Source organism: Asterias rubens, chromosome 9 (assembly GCF_902459465.1).
Source record: "Asterias rubens chromosome 9, eAstRub1.3, whole genome shotgun sequence".
Classification (NCBI taxonomy): domain Eukaryota; kingdom Metazoa; phylum Echinodermata; class Asteroidea; order Forcipulatida; family Asteriidae; genus Asterias; species Asterias rubens.
Genome location: NC_047070.1, coordinates 4,849,641 through 4,872,119, shown reverse-complemented (window position 1 = coordinate 4,872,119; position 22,479 = coordinate 4,849,641). Strand labels below are relative to the sequence as shown.

The 22,479-nt window shown below is 40.3% G+C and overlaps 1 protein-coding gene across 1 annotated transcript; it reads right to left on the bottom strand.

Annotated features, from left to right (window-relative positions):
- Window positions 1–507: 507 nt before the first annotated feature.
- LOC117294779 lies at window positions 508–20,080 on the bottom strand. Its single transcript, XM_033777299.1, has 8 exons — window positions 19,974–20,080; window positions 15,758–16,676; window positions 7,771–7,946; window positions 4,170–7,161; window positions 3,487–3,658; window positions 2,510–2,666; window positions 1,286–1,397; window positions 508–824 (listed from the first exon to the last, which is right to left on the bottom strand). Exons 2-8 carry the CDS (start codon window positions 16,022–16,024, stop codon window positions 675–677), a joined length of 4,026 nt encoding a protein of 1,341 aa, XP_033633190.1. The 5' UTR covers window positions 16,025–16,676; window positions 19,974–20,080; the 3' UTR covers window positions 508–674.
- Between the last annotated feature and the right edge of the window lie 2,399 nt (window positions 20,081–22,479).

Here is a 22,479-nt window from a genome sequence, read left to right as displayed (position 1 = left end):
TGTTTATATATATATTCTATATTTTTTTTAAGAAACAGCTTCTATACAGCCATAAAGAAGTCTAAGTGACCGAGGTTCCACAGGGTAACAATGAGTGCAAACACTAAGGGAGTTTGGGCTAGATTGGGTACAAAAAAGTGCCAAGGATATTTTAAATGCACTCTGCATGTGTTAAACACACACCCTTGAGTTGCAAATGGGTTGAACCGGGTACAGAAAAAGCCAGTTCCATGCGAGGTTTGGAACTACAGCAATGCGCATGAGTACCAAGAATAATTTATGTTATATGATACACAGTCAATAGACCCCTTGCAAAGGCCGCTCATGTTGAAGTGAATCAACGGATGCGCATTTGTACGTGCCGCTGAGCTCAACTGTCATTCAACGATGAGTTGTTATCAGACATGCAACTTTCCCATTGCAAAAAAGAAGAGTAGAAAGGCCGATCACACTTAACTTTTGTACAGTGTTTTGAAGTTTTCTATGGCACTGTTTTGAAAAGAAAAAGAAGAAATCAGCCGATCATCTGAAAAATTGTATGCCTGTATTATTTTACCTCTTTGAGGGTGCTGTTTGAGTTTGTGACATATGCAAGGGGTCTTTTTATCTCTTTACAAGAAATAAAATATTTACAAAATAAATATTTATACAAAGTGCTAATGAGAGGGCAAATGTCACCTGCGTTTCGTAATACGAATTGGTAGAGACCTAGGGTGGCGAGGGCTAGAATTAGACCCCTCTTGACCATACTTTGCAGAGTTACAACTGTTGGTAGGGATGGGTATGGCGCCCTCTGAAGCTGTAATCGGAGAGGCAGGATTCATCTAGGATGAAAGGTATATAAAAAAAAACATGTGTCATGACAGCTCAGGGATGATATGGAAGTATATTTTAGTGAGTGCCAGATACGGGTGGGTTTTTATACAGCGGAGGTCTTTTTTCGGAGTGAATAATTCGACTGCCTTGAGCAAGGCTAGTGTGAAGAGACGTGCTGCAATGTTTTGTAAAGCTGTAGGGTGTCATGGCCAAATAGCTTAGATTCGAATTCAAGTTCTGGTAGTTTAATCATCGGGGTGTGGGTTCAAATCCCAGCCATGACTCTTGTGTCCTTGAGCAAGACACTTTACTATAGTTATTTCTCTGTAAAGGTCATTAGAGCGCCAGGGAGCTAAGAAAGAATACAGGAATTTTATTTGCCAAATGACCAGGGCACTAATGTAAAACGCATTGATACAGTTATTGTAAAATGCGCAATAAACATGTAAGAACTATTTGTTAATTTTACCTGCTCAAGATGAAGTGAGGACTCAAGACCATCTCTGTCCGTGTTTTGGGGGGAGCCTTCTTCCCCAAGGTTGGTTTCAAAGACTACACTCCTGTCTTTTGACGGTATTTTACTGTTTTAAAAGAGTAGAGAAAATATCTGTGAGATGCAAAATGAACCCCGATTTCTAGTTCCTAGCGCTAGATTAAGCTCAGTCAGTCTTAGAGACGCAAGAAAATAATAAGGAAAAAAAGAAAAGAAATTTCTTCACTGTTTTCAATGATTGAATTTTGGAATCTCAAAATCAAAACAAATTGTTTGACTTTTTTCTGTACCAAAAATACAGCATTTCAGGCACCTATATTTCAAGGGAGCTTTTCCAACATGACCATTTTGATACCATGCAAGTAACATGTAAAATCGATTTTCAATCATATGGGTAAAAAAAGAAAAATAATACTAATAATTTATTTTCAATCTTCATTACCTTTGTCGAACATACATACATGGTGTTCAACCCATCCAGTAATTGACTAGATATTGGTTGGCATACGCCTATCTACGACCTTCGTTCTATCATGGCTTTAAGAAACTTATCGATTGTTAAAAAAATTTTTTTTAGACTTGTGTCAGTAGTGTCCGTCGCAGTCGGTCCCTCTTCATCCACTTGTTCGTAGAGCAATTTCTTAGATTTGTTTGTAACTGAAGGTACTGTGCAAACTCTTTAAATAGTCTTTAACCTTTGAGAAAGACCCTGCTAGGGTCTAAACGCAGGACATCTTTAAAGGAACACGTTGCCTTGGATCGGTCGAGTTGGTCTTTGAAAAGCGTTTTGAAACCGTTTGTTATAAAATGCATATGGTTTGAAAGATGTTGTAAAAGTAGAATACAATATGCCTTGAAATTGCGTGGTTTTCTTTTTACCTCATCCAAAAACACGGTCGCCCATTTATGGGAGTCAAAATTTTGACTCCCATAAATGGCCGACCATGATAGTTCGCGACGTAAAAAGAAAACAGACAGTTTTGAGTGATACTTGTGTGGATCATTATATTCTACTTTTAAAACATCTTTCTAACCATATGCATTTCATAACAAACAGTTTCAAACGCTTTTTATAGAGCAACTCGTCCGATCCAAGGCAAGTGTTCCTTTGACTATTTTCGGTCCTTTTGGTTGGAAAGTTGTTTGAAATAGCTCATTCTATTTTCCTTAAAGATATCAGATTTATATAGTGCTTTTTACCTCGGATAGCCATGCAGGAATGGACATTCCTCTCCCTTGAAGCACTGTTCCTCCTCCCAGAAGCGACATGTGATGCCGCTGACATCATGAGCGAATGGGCACTCCGTCCTACGACACTTTCCCTCCAAGAAGAAACTACACGGCTTTTTACGAACGGCTTCAAGAGAGATAAACAAATTAATTTTAAAGGAAAGGTAAATGTTTGGTAATAAAAACTGACCCGTTTAGAGAAGTTACAGCAGCTTTCTATATATTATAAGAGCTGTTTCGCTGCGCTACGAAACAGCTGATAATAATAATAATAATAATAATAACAATAATAAAGGAATATTTATAAAGCGGCGCACCTTTTGCAAAGCCTCAAAGCGCTGTACACAAATATATAACTCAGCAACATACAAAACACAAAGAGAAAACACTCATACAATCTTACAATAAGCAGATAAGCAAATTACATACAAATAACAAATAGGAATTCAAAGAGTCAATGTACATGTACATGTGAAAGTGTCAAGCAAACAGTGTTAATTGTGACCTCCAGTTTTCTGTGCCGATGTTCCACCAACTGAGATATCTGGCCCTAATGTTGGCGGTCTCCCTTCTTTGTCAGTATCTTTCAGAGACGAGATTGACAAATGTGAAAAATCCTGAAAACGGCTCCATCTTCTTCTTGACCTACAACGTCCCCAATATTAAATTTTAGAAGGTTTGAGACTCTGTGCGGAACAAAAACTGCAGATCTTTACACATCGTGGACTCCTCCCATTGCCCTTTGGTGACTGCTTTCCTCCTTCAAGAAAATTTGAAGGCTCTGTAAGATCTTGACAAAATCCTGAAATCGTGAGAAATCACATCCCAATTAGGGGAAGGGGGGTGGGGGGAGGTGAGGCATCACAGCAATGTCATCAGAGTCCAATTAGTCATGGTGCTGTGGGGACCTTTGACTGGAGATTGAAAATCTTTAAGACTTTTCATACCTGCTTTCCGTCTGTGTTTTCTCCAAGGTGGTCTGCTTTGGTTTGCATCTCCCGCTGCCTCCCTCAGCCATTTCTCTTCCAGGTCGGACGAGTACAGAGGCTTCAGGTTGCTACTATCTGAATCACTCAACCCCTCTCCTTGAAGAAAAGCTTCGTCGTCGAACGGGAAAATCTAGAACAATCAAACTCAGAATTATTGGTTACAGAAACAAGAAATCTTAGAATTTGGAATTGGTCATAAAGACAGGCAGCTTTCAGGGGTGAGATTCAGTGCTGACAAAAAAAGAATATATCCACATTTTTTGAGGTACATGTATGTTGAACTGATGGCCTTTCCAACTTTTGGTAAACATGGGAGTTTTAAATTTCACAAAGCTTTTAGAAGCATTGTCCTCATCACTGGAAAAAAAGATCACAGGACAGAATTTCTTTATAAGCAGAAAAAAATAGTGGAAGAATATCTACTGAACAGCTGAAAAGTTCCATGCCTGGTATAAAAAAGTGTTCAGAAATGGTGCCAGAAATCTGAATCACTACAAAATGGCAGTATAGAGACTATACCATTATGCATGCTTAGTATTTATCATAAGTTTGTTATTGTGGCATCCATCCTTCTGCAGACAAGCTAAGATGTAGTTTTTAAGTGTCTGAAAAAATGTTACTGAGAAATAAAGCTTAACTACCTGCCCTTCGTAGTCCAGATTCACAGAAGGTTTGAACTCAGCACCGCAAAGTGCATCCTTTGGACCGTTTTCACTGACTGCTTTAATCTTAACATCTCGACGTTGTCCGCTGACCCACGACAAGTTCTCATACTTTGGTTTATGTCCATGAAATTGACCTTTGACACAAGATACATCATCAAGTCTGCCGCCAAGATTAGGACTTCCTCCTTGGAAATTGGACGGTTCAGACCATGACCACTGTTCACCAGAGATTAGTTGGGGCGACTTGTGAGGTGCACTCCCAACAACTTTACTGACGTGAGAATCCCCAAAACTCCCAACATGTGAGGAATCCAAGAGGCCTCTTGTTCGGTTGAGTTCTTTCCCAGGAACTTCATCCCCAGATGAGTTGTCAGGAGATATCGTCGCATGGATCGGCCGGAAATGCGTCTTCGGAGAAATGAGTAAATCCAAGCTACCATCAACCTCAGGGGTCTGTTGTCGCTTTGGACTTGACCCACCCACCGCAAGATCAAAATTGAGTAGTCCCTTCCTAACGGCCTCTGGCTTACTTATTGAAGGAACAATTCCAGTCAGGCTCAGAGAACCCGGACTCTTGTCAGAGCAGAGATCATCAGAGAAGCCGGCAGCACCACCTTGATGAGGTGGGGTCATCCAGGACGGGGTAAGCTCCTGAGAACTGCCATCCGTTGGGAAACTCTGCTTGTGGGAGTCACTGGATTCCCCTTCTTCTTTGGTAATTTGACCACCACTTCCCTCTTTCTTATTGCACTTGTATGTTTCATCCATCTCACCAACATCCTTCAAAGCTTCCTCAAGTAACTCTGCCTCTGACACCATCTCATCTGTTTCAGTACCAGGACTAAGACTGCCGTCTAGATCACTGACACTGCGGGCAAACTCAAATCTGGAGGAACTCCTAGAGCAGATAAAGACTGGGCTGTCCATCAGACTGTCTTCGATCAAGCTCTGCTCATCCTGCTGAGAGGAATCCAGCATCATCTCTGGGGTCATGTTGCTTCTCCGCGAGGAACAATCACTCAGTCTAGACTCTGACAGCTGAGCCTTAGATCCAGACTCGGAGGTGATCAATTCTTGCATTGAAGAGACCAGGGAGGACACCTCTTGAACTGAGGATGGATTCCAAAGATCCCGCAGACTGCTGCTCTCGCAGGGACTAGTGCTGCAGCTGTTATAGTGACTGTTATTCTGACTGCTGTACGGACTCCCATACACACCACCTTCGATGAAGGAATTCTTCCTTCTCCTAAACACTGCATCCCTTTGAAAGATTCCATCATTCCAGCGAACTATTTTGGGAAGGTGTGGGTATCGAGGCTGAGCATCATAGGTAGACCACAAAGCACTATTGATATCAAAATGCTGGGTGTCATCGGCCGTTGGTGTTGACTCATCCAGATTGTAAGCTGACTTGATCCCCTTTGCGAGAGAGTCTTGCTCACTCTCAGAGAAGAAAGGGCTTCCTGTGTCACTACAACAAGATAGAACGCTGTTAGGACTTGGCAGAGAGGTGTCATGGCTGAATGCTTCCTCTGAAAAGGAGAAATTACCTGGTCTGAACTCGCTACTTAGGGCTGAAGTGGTGGAGCACTGGTGGTGGCTGTGGGTTGGACTGCAAATACGAAGCAGTGATCCTTCCTCTCGTGCTGACCCTATTGGACCCCTTGCTACCTTCCCATGATCTACCAAGACTCTAAGGGCTTCTGGCAAATCCTGGTTGCTACCCCTCAACTCTGCTGGACTGTTGATCCCTTGATCCAAACTTTCCCCTTCATTTATGCTCTTGTTGTCTTCCCATACAGATGAAGGCATCTTCAGTGGAGATCTTTCCCACGGTTCCTTTGGAGGTTGAATATCCTGATCCCATATGGAGGAAAGATTGCAAGCACCCCCAATCAGGTCAGTGGCAAGCACCTCGTCCTGTCTCCAATACTCTTGTTTTGCAGAAGCAGATGTCTGCTTTGGTATTCCATCTACCTCCTGATCTTCATTTGGCAGGCCCTGAAGCCTACCCAGACTGGTCTGGCTGTCAACCACTAACAACGGCATAGCCTGAAGAGCTGAAGTATTCCTTCCTTGACTAGCGTACTGATCAAACATACAAGAGTCCAACAAAGGCAACAGATCAGGCTTATCTCCATGTCTACCCCTTTCAGCAGAATCACCCTCAAGGATGCCTTGAACTGTTGTATCTTGTGGAGCTACGCATGGACTACCTCCAGGACCTTCTGGTGTTAGTCCTGCCTGCATCAGACCGCAACTTGACAGATTTTCAACCGATTTGTACACATCATCTTCAAAAATGTTGCGACAAAGACTTTCTGCCAGTGAGCTGACAGCCTCATCCAAACTATTCTCACTGGTTGGTGTCTTCACTGATGGACTAGAGGGATCTGATTTGTAAACGGTCTGAAGCTTGCTTAAGTGCTTGCCCTGATCAAGGACTGCCACAATAGGCTCTGTGTACCAGCTGATCTCCTTTTCATCCACCACAACATCTTCAAAATCTTCTTCAAATTCTGGAACCTGAGTAGGACTCACATCCAAGACGATCGGCTGGTCACTGGCCTGCCAATGTTGCTGGCTGCTCTGACTTGCTTGACTGGTCACAATACAAACCCTCTCCCCAATTTTTCCTTTCCTGTCCCTACTCCTCGGGGCCAATGGCCTTCCCCCGTCTGCCTCCTTTCTCCCGGAACCTTTCTTGATATGATATTTTGGAACCACGAACACCGGGCTTTCCACACGGTGGCTCACACTGTTCGGAAGGCTCTTTGCTCGCTGATGCTTCCTTGTCGGAGACCGGCTTCCTCTGGAAGTCGAGGCTGACACACTTTTAGTGACTCTCCTGTCCTTAGCATGCTGACCATCTGGAGACTTCTTGGCTCCCCATGCTCCCTGCGGCTTGGACTCTGACATCAACATAGTATTAGTCTTGTCACTCAGAGCTGGAAAAGCTTGGTAATACCTTCACAAGAAGAGAAAAGAAACAGTTGTTATTTAATTAAAGGGACATGTTGCCTTGGATCGGAAGAGTTACAGTATAAAAAGCATTTGTAACCATTTGTTATCAAATGTATATGGTAGGAAAGATGCTTTAAAAGTAGATTACAATGATCCACACAAATTTGCCTCGAAATTGCGTGGTTTTCCTTTTGCTTTGAGAACTAACACAGTCGGCCATTTATGGGAGTAAATGGCTGACCGCATTAGACGACACAGTAAAAAAGAACCAGGCGGAGCAGGTAAGAGCACTAAAGTCAAACCCTGGTGTTTCTGATCAGCAGGGTGTGGGTTCAAATCCCCAGCCATGACACTTGTGTCCTTAAGCAATACACTAAAACCATTGCTTTTTTCCTTCGAATGGGTTGAAATTGGTCCCATGTGCTGTGTAACGCGTAAAAGAACCCAGTACTCTGTCAAACCATGCCCCGTTTCAAGCACCAAATGATAATTTATGAGGTCTTATTGTACATAAATCAGAGCCAAAGGTCCGAAGAGGGTCTGAGGTAAACTTTTAATCTCAAATCAAATTCTTCCTTCACTTTAAAAGAATTTCCATTTTACAGTTTCTTACTTTGCAGCTTGAGTTGCAGGATTTTCTTGTCGGGCAAGTTTGGTTGTTGGCTTCATCGACGAGGAAGGGTCATCTTCACTGCTACCCACTCCATCCTTGGTTCCTCTATCACGTTCCTCCTTCACTCGTTTCAGTTTAACGCAGAGCTCTTCCACTAGGCTTTCAATGCCACAATCCTGCAGAGAGAGAAGCCAATGACTAGAATAAGTATTGTCGTCTAGTTTAATACTGAATCACAATTTCTTGATTTTTGAATGTACCATTTCATTACGGAAGCGCTCCTTTTACATGTACTTTTTAATTGAAATGCGTTTAAGTCATTCAGAGGTACTGCACCTTATAGCCTACACCAATTGTCTTTGCATAAAACTACAGTACTCGCAACCTAGTTTCCTTGTTCCAAGACCTCATTTCCCACACACATTTGTGTGTAAATGTACCATCGTGACAAAGAAAGCAGCTACACTACTATACTCTTACATGTTAGCAAAAAGTGTACACAGACGTTTTTGTAATTTTCATTCGTGTAGTGTACAAACAAAATTATTGTGAGACATCTAAGTTTGACATGTTTTTTCTACACGGTACAATGTACAAACTAATATGAACTCATCATGAACTACATAATGTATCATTGATCATGTTTACCAAATGTGAAATGCAATTTGCTCATTTGCGTTTACTGCAAAATGACAATACAATGTAAACAATACGTGGTGCACTTTTTGCACGTAGTGTGCAAAATTTACACGTTAACATGTTAGTATACTGTACGTATACAGTATATCCGTCAACTTACATTGTGTACCCTGTATGTACTGAACGTGCAGAGTAAGTGTTTCACATGTCTGTCATCCCATAGTGTGCAGGTGTGAGGGATCAAAAACCGAGCACACATGAACTTGGACCTAATTTATAGTTCTGCGTTACACCCACTCTTGCTTATCACACAAATACTAAAATAATTAACTTGCTCCATCAAATTATTTAACTTTTGAAGTGGTCCTGTTCTTATGCTTCACGGTTAAGGACGCCATACAACAAAAATGTGTATATAATGCAAAATAATCTACCCTCAACAGTGCACTTGGTTGAATATAGACAAAATAATTTAAACAAAAAATTAAGGGGAAAAACTCTACAGAAAAAACAACAATAACAATTGTGCATACTGTTCGTCCAACAATTTGAGTACATGTACAATGAGACTAAATCCGCACTCAGTTAAGCCGGTTTTTGGCCTGCTCTGCGACAGAAACATCGGCAAGCAAAACATTTACGTTCAGGTAGATAGCAATTATTATACATGTTCTCTTGCCACTGTTTATAGTTTTCTGGCGGTTACTGATGACAAATGTCTTATTATCATTGCAGTCATACATGTACCCAGGTCATAAACAAGCAGTGACCAATACTTTCCCCATGGTCTTTACTCTGGCATACATGTAGCATCATCCTGAAAAGTAACTTGCCGACTGTTTTTATGCCATCGCAAGAACGATGTGAGGGCAGCATGGTACTTAGGGCATATACAAGAAAGAACAAACGAAAATCTAACTAAGGACAAATGGGTGCTAAAAACACAACATTACTTTTGTCATAATAAAAAAGGCCCACTGGCCCATTAAAAATCAACAACAAAATTACCGCTAAATCTTGGTCATCACCACAGGAATCATTCAAATCATTTTCATCCATCCTTAAGGAGAGCACCGACTGGTCGTATTATTCCAAGTCTCTACAAAGCTCGGCAGATGTATACTCCATAATTCACTCGGTCACAATTGTATGCAACTGACCTGTTGCTATGGAGATTTATAAACAACTACAAAGAACAGGAATTTTTTCTCCTCATGGAATATCATTCAGTTTTGAAACAAGAGGCTACAACAGAAACAATTGTTTATGTTTCTGTTAATGCAGGCATTCCTTTTCTTTCATTGGAACCGATATTTCTCAGATTTCATCAAATATCAGATGTTTTTTTTTTCCCCAATCGTGTTACCGACATGCAAAAAGCCTCGATCAAAAGTAATTTGCACCACGCAATCTGTCAATGGTCAAGATTCTCAAAGTAGTCATGGTGCAGACGAATAGTGCAGAAATTCTCCAAATATGGTTAGGTACATGTAGTAGATCTGCACAATGTAAAATTCACTGAGAAAAGGAGCGCAGCAACTTTGCGAACTCCACACAGTGTGACCCAGTTGTAATCAGCAAAATGGAACACTGTGGCAGTCAGACAATAAATTCCAATCCAAAAACCAAAAACACATTGAGGAGTCGGCAAGATATATTCCTGGGATCTCTACTTTCAGAACATTTGGTCAATGCAGAATCATAAGTCACAGTGAAAGCTGTTTCCACAGATTTCTTGTCTCAAAAGATAACTTCCAAGTATGTAAACTTCATCACGGCTTTAAGGGTGACTGTCGTTCCAAGTTCAATAAGTTTGTTCATCCCACAGGACAAACAAGTTTTGAAGAAAGAAAATGTCGCCAACACATCTTCAGACCCAGATAACTTATCAGGGAGACGGAATGTGTTCATGAAGAAAGTTATATCATCCGGAAAACTAAACGATGAAGACGCCACCCCTCATTCAGAGTAGATCTTAGAATCAACATCTTGAACAACATATTCTCATCTGTTGCAGGAACAAAACAACTGCGCCATGATGCTTCAGAACTGCGTGTGGGTGCAGACCCCCAAGTTCACTGCAATGATATTTTGATTTCTTGTTTTCCTTCTTTTTCTTATTTGATTACTTCATCTGTGAATCCCTTAGCATGACTCGTGTGGAATCCTAGGAATGTTGCATCTCACTGGAGAGGCCTGGATGAGACTGGCCACCAAGTCCTCTCTCTCTATTTATTTGAAAACATAGTATCAAACTAGACTTTACGTTTTATATAAAATGTTTGTCTCATGTAATTTGGTTTTTAACTGTATTTACTTCAAATCATGCAAGTACCGTATACAAAAAGTACAACTTTACAACAAGTTTTCATATTATAAACAGTGTACACGCAGTCATTAGGCCTACATGTACTTGTATGTACATGTACATGTACGTCATACATGTAGCAGTCAATGTATTCCTTTGTCATGTTTGATGACAATTTTAAATAAATACTTTGTTTTTCTCATGTCCATAAATGCACACTTTATCATGTTACATAGTTCCGGTACTGTACCTAAATATCTAGATTTTGTTTTTGACTGTACACAAGGTCATGTATAATTTATTTGTCATGCTTGTGAACAGAAGGAAACATTATGGCCCTACATGTACAGTGTAAAGCCAAACAAGGCCAGAGTGCTAGAGTTGAATTTTGTTAACTGTTTAAACTTTGCACCTTGTGAAGTACAAACTGCTCCTTTTAAAAATACATACATTACATAGCTGATTACAAATGCTAAATGTGTACATTACAGGTCAATTACCAATTAAAAGTGATTATGAATCCCCAAGACCTGATATCAAACATTTTAAAAAACATTTAAATAATTAATTCAGTACATTACATAATTGTGTACATATTACACCATGTACAATGTGTAGTAGTTAATCTATAATTTTGGTTAAAATTATCTTGTTTTATACCGGCAGGTCACAAGTTTTTACTCTGAGCACAGAGAGCACTGAGTGATCTAGTTGTAAGAGGACGCAGTATAAACTGAAAAAAAGGACTCATTTGCACATTAAAGAGCACCCCCCCTTAAAACAAAACAAAAAAACAAACAAAACAAAACACCCCAAAACAAAACTTATACACACAAAACAAACACAATCTCAATGAAAATGTAGACAGAACACACTCTACTTCACATAAAAAAGGGGTGACTTTTACATGTAGATTTCACATCTTAATGTAGAGCTACTGCTTGCCTTTGACAAGTCTAATTTGAAGAGTGAGTGATCCAATGTGTAACAACTCATGTGGGATTATTACTGCTGCGGAACATCAGTTGTCAATGTGCCAAGTTTTACTCCCCAATGCATGTCAATCAAAACTAAAAATTAAACCCGTGCTTTCTTTGTTCAAAAGCACAATCACTAACCAAAGTACATCTGGGGAAAAGCCTATATAATTGTACATAAAACTCAATTGTACATGTAGCTCTGCTCATTATATGCCCCTGCTACAGAGTGGGGGCCTACAACAAACATGTACATGTACAATGTAACCTTGCTGTGGTATTGCAGTGGTAGCCTATGCTTGTCTGCACACCAACATACCAGACACCCAAATTTGGCTGATCACACAAGCACAGCACATGTAATTCTTCGGTGCATAATCTCAAGTCATCACAGGTATTGGTGTATGTACCATGTACTTGTACAGTACACCACCAATTATAGTTCATGTAGTAGTACTGTATGGGGTACATCATTCGCAGTTGTAGCCTTCGCACTACATTATCTAGCATTGTAAACAAGGACACATTTGCATCATTCTTCACAAGTACATGTACATACATAGATAATGGTTTTACAATTTCTTTGTGATGCTACACCAGTCAACAAAAGCTAATCGGGCCAATACAATAATCCTACAGACACTTTGACAGTAGTCTCAAAATGACCACATGATTGTTACCTCCAGACGTTTTTGGTTACTTTTAAACTAACACTGTTTACAATAACTCAATGACATTGCAAAAAATGTCATTAGACCTTGCATTGATGTACTATTTATGTTCGATACATGCCGATCTTAAAGGCAGTGGACACTACTGGTAATTACTCAAAATAATTATTAGCATAAAACCTTTCTTGGTGACAAGTAATGGGGAGAGGTTGGTGGTATAAAACATTGTGAGAAACAGCTCCCTCTGAAGTGCCATAGTTTAGGAGAAAGATGTAATTTTCCACGAATTTGATTTCGAGACCTCAAGTTTAAAACTTGAGGTCTCGAAATCAACCATCTAAATGCACACAACTTCGTGTGACAAGGGTGTTTTCTTCTTTCATTATTATATCGCAACTTTGATGACCGATTGAGCTCAAATTTTCACAGGTTTGTTATTTTATGCATATGTTGAGATACAACAACTGTGAAGGCTAGTCTTTGACAATTACCAATAGTGTCCACTGCCAAAGGAACACGTTGCCTTGGATCAGTCGAGTTGGTCTTTGAAAAGCGTCTGTAACCGTTTGTTATAAAATGCATATGATTAGAAAGATATTTTAAAAGTAGAATATAATGATCCACACAAGTATCACTCGAAATTGCGAGGTTTTCCTTTTACCTCGTTGACAAACACGGTCGGCCATTTATGGGAGTCAAACTTTTGACTCCCATAAATGGCCGACCGTGTTAGTTCGCAAAGTAAAAGGAAAACCATGCACTTTCGAGGCAAATGTGTGTGGATCATTGTATTCTACTTTTAAAACACCTTTCTAACCATATGCATTTTATAACAGACGGTTACAAATGCTTTTCAAATACCAACTCGACCGATCCAAGGCAACGTGTTCCTTTAAGCCGGAAAAATGATCATTGACAGTTTGGGAAAAATTATCATCTACATACATGTACACGTACACACATGATTTTGTGAGTGGCCAATGATTGACCTCTAGCTGAGGGGACCCTACTCAAATGACATAATGTCTGGTATACAATTAAATTATGTTTTCTTAGAAACGATTTAGACTTTAACAAGAACACAATTTAAACAGGGCTAACACACTCTGGTACACTGCATACATTTACTGTAGGCAATTTACAGCATGCGTACAGTTGGTATACACTGTAAAACAGTGTACAGATGTAGGCTACATTACTTTTTGTTTTCAGGGTTTCCTGGACCCCCCCCCCCCCCCACACCAACCCCAACACTGTTTATATAATGTACATTTTTATGCTATTTATTTAATGTAGTACATTTTTGACTTCCCTGATATTCAGGTTCCAGTTTCCTTCATCATGTAGTACTCATGTTTGTATGCACATGCCCTGCCCAAGCATGATGAGTGCACTGCGTGTACTTTGTACGTACATGTACCGGTGCATGTATGTGTCTGTACTTAAAGCCATTGGACCCTTTCGGTTCAGAAAAAAAAAAAAAAGTTCACAGATTTACAAATAACTTACAGGGTTTACAGAAGGCAATGGTGAAAGACTTCTCTTGAAATATTATTCCATGAAATGTTTTACTTTTTGAGAAAACAGCAAAACAATATAAATTCTCGTTAACGAGAATTACGGATTTATTTTAAACACATGTCATGACACGGCGAAACGCGCGGAAACAAGGGTGGGTTTTTCCGTTGTTTTCTCCCGACTCCGATGACCGATTGAGCCTAAATGTTCACAGGTTTGTTATTTGATCTAGAAGTTGTGGTACACAAAGTGTGGGCCTTGGACAACACTGTTTACCGAAAGGGTCCAATGGCTTTAAGAATACATTCACATGCATGAAAAATACATGTCGGACATTGAGACAAGTGGCAGACAAGTGGCAGACAAGTGCCATAGTGATACACATACTACACTTTAGATGTGCATACGTGTAGGTAACAAGTAACTGAATGTGCCAGCCAGTAAAATATTTTTTTTTAAACTAACAATCATGCAAGTATGCATAAATATTGCAGTGGTAGAAAACTAATAGAAAAATGAAATACAATCCTAAATATGTTTTCATGTATGTAAGTACTATTGTTTCCTAAATAACCCAATATTCGTTTAAATACAAAGTACATTACAATCAGTTTGCATCAAGTCTATAATGCATGCCTCTGGTATTGTTCTGTAAACAATGCACAAGCTGCTGCAGCTGGGAGTCACTACAGTAATGAGTTATATTTATTTACATAAATAACAGAATACTTTCAGTATTGAAACTTGCAATTCTAGTTGTTTCAGTTTAAATTAATTTGAGGAATGAGGTGTGATTCTGAAATTGGGAGTGATAAGAACAGCACATTGGAAAAAACAATGTGGAACATTAGGCTAACCCTTGAGCCCTTAAAAGACCATACCGGCCACAAGTGGCTGGTACGAAAGTTACCATAGCGGCCAAAAATGGCTGCAAGTCTTCACCAACTTCCACTGAACTATAAAGGTCAAAGAAAAGGTCATGAGTCATGACCCGAATAGACTCTTTCCTGTGTGAACTCTGTCATACACACACTCACTACACCACATTACAGGAAATGACAAAGCATTACAAAGGAGATGCTTGGCTCAAATTTTACACTGGACCAGGAGGCAAAAGACCAGTGATTTTATCGCAGGCCAGTAAACTCCTGACCGGACAAGACCAAATCAAAATAGTTAAATGTTAAACCATGTTTAACTTTTTTCTCATTTTGATGTAAGTCTTGTAAAATTAATCTTGTTAAATAACGACAATTGAACCGAGGACCAATTTCATTTAAAGCAATATAAAAATTCTCAGCATAAAACAATTTATTATGCTTTAAAGGCAGTGGACACTATTGGTAATTGTCAAAGACTAGCCTTCACAGTTGGTGTATCACAACATATGCATTTAACTAACCTGTGAAAATTTGAGCTCAATCGGTCATCAAAGTTGCGAGATAATAATAAAAGAAGAAAACACCCTTGTCACACGAAGTTGTGTGCGTTTAGATGGTTGATTTCGAGACCTCAAGTTCTAAATCTGAGATCTCAAAATCAAATTCGTGGAAAATTGCTTCTTTCTCGAAAACTATGGCACTTCAGAGGGAGCCGTTTCTCACAATGTTTTATACCATCAACCTCTCCCCATAACTCGTCACCAAGAAAGGTTTTAAGCTAATAATTATTTTGAGTAATTACCAGTAGTGTCCACTGCCTTTAATATCAGAATAAGGTTACCAGCCAAAATGCCATTATCACCGTGACCGGTTTCATTCACATGTATGACTGGTTTCCTGTGCAATTTTCCTAAGCAAAAAATTAGGGCCTATTAGGCACAGGAGATGGAATTTGGTGAGACTCTAGACTGCAGGGGAGTACAAAATGTTTACCTTTTCTGTAACAGCTTGCAGGCACTCTAGGACTGCATACTTCTTCCAGTCATCCGCCGTCCACGACTTGCGGAATTTATACTGGTGACCTTTGGCCTTTGCTGACCTCACATCCTTCTTGGGGATGAAGCGGTCACAATCGGTCTCGGGCTCGAAGCCGTCCTGCTGGAGAATGCTTAGGATGTAACGGGTGTAGATGACGGCATCGATGCCCCGCGTTTCCAGCTCGTGCCCTAGCCAAGACTGAAGAGCAGGAAGTGTAATCATTGTAGGTTGACTTGGAGGGGACAGGGAGGGGGAAAAAGAAAAAAAGGGGGGAAAACGCCTGAATCAGACTCACAGGAACTTGTTGGAAGCCATGATTCCACAGCAAGCGTTTCCATCAGCGACGGCCGGAAGTTCTCTGTTAGACCTCTCCATGTCAAACTTGGCCCGGTTACACTCATTGGAAAGCAATGTCTGTTCAAGCAGACTTCGGGACGATGTATGACTAACAGGAGCCATGTTTGGACAATATTTATTTGTCTTATTTACCCCATAGTCATGTTTGTATCCTGAAGCTTCTTACGGCCAGCGCATCAATGTGGTTTCCCCTATCCTTTACTGAGTGAACCCTGCAGGCCGGGGCTACCCTTAACGGGATGGTTGTCCCGTGCCAGGCAACAGTAGGCACAGAACTTGTGCCCCGAGAGCAAAATGTGAACAGGAAATTGTCCGTAATGATGCTGACTCAGTTCAGACGCCAGTCCAAGTTTATGACAACTTTTGACTGTGGCAGCGTTCCGCAAACATCACATTCACTACTGTGGCATCTTCAGAGTTAACCAAGCCGAACCCCTTTCTGTCACTGATTTATCACAGGCATAAAATCCAACTCCCTATGTTGGATTTCTTGGAAAAGGGAAAAGGCACCGCACACCTGCAGAATAAAAAACAAAAACACAGGAAGATTTTATCAAATCTATGAATCTGGAAAAGTGAGAAAACATTTTAAAAGTGCAAGTGTAACTTCCTGGTCTATACACTGTATGTAGTACTGATTTGTAAATAACGTTGACTAACACATTAGTTTCCGACTCAAAAAGAAAATGGAAAAAAGGCCATAAACAAATTAAATTAGCAAACCGACATGATATAAATTTGGGCGGTTCCTTTGGTTACCTGTTCTGACCAGCAGGTTGACTCTTCTGTGGAAAAGAAGTACACGCTTTCGTTGGTTTTTATTTCAAAAGACCCAGGCCCAATTAAAACCGACTCTGTCAAGGAAGAGTTAACTTGAATTATATTGAGAGAAATCACCAAAAGGGCATATAGGGAACACTAGGAATAGATCATTGTATTTTAGGTATCATGATAATTGATTCCTGTAAAGTAAGGCGAGGCGTATGCCTGGCTCTGATAACACAGTGAGGATTTCCTGTATCCTGCTTCTGGGGGGCATGTAAATACCATCCCCCTATCTTCCTTTTAAGTTCAACTTCTAAACTCAACACACACATTTTGGGATCCTAGCCCAGCCTGATTCATGACTTTTACGGAGGTAACGAAAGGCGCTTGCCTCCGCCTCCATGCCCCCCTGGTAATTGCCTTGGTGCCCTTGAAATGCTCCAGTAGAATTTGCAATTTTCTCATACGTGTAGGTTCCCCTTTACAAAGGGAGAAAATTCCTTGGTGCCGTTTCCTTTTCAAAAACGAAGCATACATGTACAGCCCTGCTAGCCATGGGCCAAAACGTGACAACGTTATCTCAAATCAAGAAACTATTTTTAACGACCATAGCCTTAAAAAGGGAATAAAAGGGTAGCGACGAGTTCTTACACGGCCGTTTAAAGCCGACAGGGTCGAATTGCCGTGTGATAAAAGCCTGAGCAGAAGGCGAGGGCCTTTATCGCATGGCAACGACCCTGCAAGGTTTTAAACGGACGTGTAAGAACGAGTCACTACTCTTTTATTCCCATTCATAAATGCCCTTTTGTTAAAAAACGTTGACAAAAATACAATTACAGACACTTTGACAGTTGAAAATTCGAGGTTTGAAATAGTTTGTTCAAAAACTTTGTGAAGAGTATGTTGCGTGTGGGTTGTGTGTCGAGTGCGCGCGCTTAGAAATAGATAACGCGCGCGCTTAGAAATAGACTACGCGTTGTTACATAGCTATGAATTGCGCGTTCCGCGTGATTATGTTGTGCGCCGACACGCGGAAGCCAGCTGGTTATAAACATTGGTCATTATCAACCGTTTAAACACCCCCACGTGACGAGCTCTCCACCAATACATATCATGTAGGAGTAGAGAAACTGTCTGGGGTATTTATGCATCATTTTTTAAGGCATGCTCTATTCGTCTTGGAAACGTGTCTGTGTCTACAAAGACAAAGGCTGTAGATCACACACATGTTGTTCTCCAGTGAGTCATACTGGCTTTTGGCTTAGCTCTGTCACAGAGAATTTCCTTTAAATCCACAAGAGGGCAGTAAAGTGGTCTGAATCTAAATCTTTCTCCTGTTTGTTTGAGCTAAGCTGACCTGGACCCAAGTATAGAGCTGCTAAGCACTAAAAATTGCTTTGCTTGAAATTTCTTCCTTGATGAAAACAGGACCACCAACCAAATTTCCACGTGATAGATAAGCAAACAGCTGAAGACCAATAACAAGCATTCATAAATACGTACCTAAGACAGTTTATCCATTTTGATTGGTCGAGAGGGCATCACAAGGTGTTGTTTTAACGAATAATATAACACCAGTAAAAAGTGTTATAACATGGGCGTGACACGCGCGCTTGCACCTGTGCGTATAAGACAGTTTCTTCATTCCTATTGGTCGAGAGCAACGGCTGCAACATCACGCGATATGCGCGCCGAGCACAGCGTCTCCTTATAGGAAGCTGTTTACCCGAGGGCCTAACCATTTCATAGCTGGAGGGGTGTTGTGTTGAAAGAAATCATTGAATAATTAAAATTTTCGCATTTATTTTACCTTTTGACTAAAAAGTGTTGATGTTTTTTGACCGAAGTTTGTTTATGAATTATGGGAATCAAAGTGTGTTGAATCGGTTTTCAACTAGTGGTTTAAACCCACCGAGGCCTGGTTCTTGATATTTTACCTCGACTTCGTCTTGGTAAAATTATCAAGTCCAGGCCTCGGCGTGGGTTTAAACCACTAGTTGAAAACCTCATCACCACACATTGATTCCCTTAATATACAACAAACGGAAATTTGGTTGGTAATTCCGTTTTTATCAAGCCAAATTTCAAAGGACAGATCCTACTCTATGCCATGAATATGATAACATGTTAAGGTTTTCTAGTAAACACAAAGTGGAGTTGATCGAGACCACATAATAAAGATCAAGGAACTTTTGAGAGAGTATCCTCGGTGGTGGGGCCAGAAGACTAGTACTAGTAGTAAATTAGAGAAGGATTTGTTTAAATCTGAAGAAAATAACATCACCTGTGACCTTGTTGTTGGTTCACAATAAATAAACCACAGCACTGTACTGAACAAGCTACCCAGGACAGGGGCCCTGAGAAAAAAAAGGGATAATTTTCCGCACCTCGCCACCAATTTATCCGCACTAAATTAGCTCAAATTACACTGAAAGTTAAATTGTTTTCAAAATATTTTAGGATTTTGCTTATACATAATATAAAAATAATGTCAAAATTCTGGAAAAAAAGGGAATCTAGCCACGGGGTCTATATATAAGTAAAGAATACCACTTTTTACACTTTTTATACCTACAAGTACCATATCGGACTGAATAAACGTCGAGAAATTGGTGGCGAGGTGGAAGAATTTTTCAGCCTTCCCCCCCCCCCCAAAAAAAAAAAAAATCCCTCACAGTCGAGTCACATGATCATTCTCATCATTTCATTTTTATTCTCATTTTTAAACTAACTAAGTGAAATCAAAACTGGTCTGGTGACGTAAATGCTTCATCAGAGTACTTTCAAAGGCTTTAAACCAGTTAGGCTTGGACACGTTGGATATTTTAAAGATAATTTAGCATTTGTTCACAATCATTTTGCCCTTTTCGGTGCTGCTGGCAGGAATTCTTAAATTCCTACCAACACAACAAACGTACAACAGCCGTATATAGTATATAGTATACAAAATAAAACACACCCAGTAAAAATACCAAAAAATAAATCGACCAGATATCATGAAATAAACGGGTCAATCATCAGCACATCCATACAAAGAATATTCCCATACCTTGGATCTCGTCGAGACGTCTATAATCAGGACTTTCGATTGAGTAAAACTGGTAAAAACTGCAAGCATTTTACTTACTACACGGATATTAAATTACATCGCAACCGAAAAGGTGTCATCATTCTACAAAACAGGTTCCCTTGCACGTTTTGTTATGCTTTGGGCACGTAAAGGCGTCTGGGCCGAGACGTGAAAATTCGTACGCGCAAAGAGCGCCACTTTCTTTTCTAAACTTGTGCAAGTCGTTTAAGCGGTTTTTTTTCAGTGATGAGCAAGGTGTGAGCGCGGGGGGGGGGGGGGGGGGGGGGGGGGGGGCTAGGCCTACTACCTATCCCCCAGTGTTCAAACAACTTGGAGAGAGTATGGTATACTTTCTCAATTATAGAAAGCATATAATAAAAATTTGATTTGGCCTATATATTTGACCCCAAAATTTTGATTTAAAATTCAATAGGTATTTTGATGGGGGTCAAGAAAGATTCAAGCCATTGCTCGAAAAAGTCCGCCAATAATCAGTAGCAGTGAAAAAAAGTGCTCAAAATTAGTTTTTGTCGGGATCCCGACAATATTTCATGTGCCCAATTCTGTGTTTTATAGGAAACGTTTTAAATTTTTGTCATGGTTCCTGACCATTAAAAGTAAAAGTTAAACTTTGTTTCGTTAGAGCGGGTGATACTCTTTGAAATACGATTCACTCAAAATAATTATTGAGTTGAAAATCAGGATTCATTTTGCTTTTACCATATTTGAACTGATCCCGATATCAATGTACACATTGTTAGAACCGTGTGGGGCGCTGTACTCCTTTGTTCAAACAAGTTACTTTTTTCTCGAAAGGACTGGTACAGCGCCCCATGACGGTTCCCGTGGGTTTGTGATGTAGGGCCTATAAAACATTGATTTAGTTTTTGGTGATTGACCCAACGCAAAGATAATTTGTTTTTGCAGCCTAAAAAAGTAAAATAATGCTTAGGCCTAATAATTTCTGGTTGCTCTATGATCTTACACTCGCGTTTTTTTAAGAATTGTGTGAGTCCTCTACTCTCTGTCTGGGCATGTTTTCATTTTAACAGAGGGTGAGTGTCCCATTTTAAGTTTCTGTTTTACATTGGAGTCAGTGCATGCACTATCTTTTCTCTTTCCCACAATATTTTGTTTGATACTACCCGATGCTGATGCAGTGTGCATGGAGGGAAGGAAATGTCACTGTTTCCTCCCCTACAGTCCATGCTGTGTGTGTTTATGCACGTACAAGACTTGCTAAAATCCTACCTCCATGCTAACCCACACGTATTATTACCAATTGAGCACGAGACCAAGTGAAATGTTGAATAACATAACCCAGTAAGTGTTGAATTCAACACATGCTAGCCTATGTGTGCGGTCAGTGATTCAACACTTTCGATTTGTAGTTTGCAATACTTAAAAAGTGTTGGAAAAGTGATGGCATCCACTTTAATTGTCACTAACTAATTGTCACAACGAAAGTGTTGGATCCACTTATTGCAACCAAAAGGGAAAACCCCTCAAAACAAAACAGGAAGAATTTTGGATTTTTTTTTGCAAATGCACAAAGCATTGTTTTATTGTTAATTCAGAATTATTGCACTATCATTGAAATACTTTGCCCCCCCCCCCCCCCCCCCCCCCCCCCCGCCTGCCGGAGATTCTGCCCCGTCCGTCTGTCTGTGCATCAACTTCTACTGATAAATAGCGCCCTCTTTTGAACCTATACCCCCCCTACAATATTGGTTAATAACTGGGTTTTTTTTGGGGGGGGGGGAGGGGGGGGGGGTGGTAAAGTGATGCCCTATTTTATGCCGGTATGCCCTAAAGGTATAAGCTAATTGTGAAACTTCATGCAGAACACAGTCCTTTTTTGTGAAACCAAATTTTGACCATAGAGTTGCAGACTTTGGGCATAAACCTAGAACGAAGGGCCCTTCCGAGTCTTTGTTTTTATGTTCAGAGCCATGGAGGTAGAAATCTACATCCATGCATATGGAGGTACCTCCATGGTTGAACCATGGATCATGGAGGTAGAATTAGAAGTGGGGGTCGTTCCAACTCCTTCTAATTCTACCTCCATGGTTCAACTGAGGCGGGACGCCACCACACAACAAGTATTTTCTTTAAAATAATAACTTCGAACTTTCCTCCATGCACCATAACTGGAGGCTGGTTCATTCTTATTTTTCAGAAATTTCTCCTAGGAAATCATGATAACAACATTACTTTAATAGATGTTAAATTTGCATCGGGATAAAGAATATTAATTTTGGTTTTACCCATATACACCGATGTGTGTAGCACTGTATACTCAGTACTTTCCCCGAGTCCTGTGAAAAAAATCACAGACATTTTACTCGGGTGGGAGTCGAACCCACGACCCTTGCAATTCTAGAGCAGTGTCTTACCAACTAGACAACCGAGATTGCCCGTTAGCTAATATTGTTGACAAATCGCTGATTGCGCCCTCTGTGGACGTTTGATAACCAGTCACACG

Coding starts and splice junctions, on each gene's coding strand:
- LOC117294779 (XM_033777299.1), bottom strand. CDS start 16,024: ATGATTACACTTCCTGCTCTTCAGTCTTGGCTAGGGCACGAGCTGGAA. Junction 7,162..7,770: donor CCTGCAACTCAAGCTGCAAA/GTAAGAAACTGT, acceptor CTTCTTGTGAAG/GTATTACCAAGCTTTTCCAG. Junction 1,398..2,509: donor TTCCTGCATGGCTATCCGAG/GTAAAAAGCACT, acceptor CTTTTAAAACAG/TAAAATACCGTCAAAAGACA.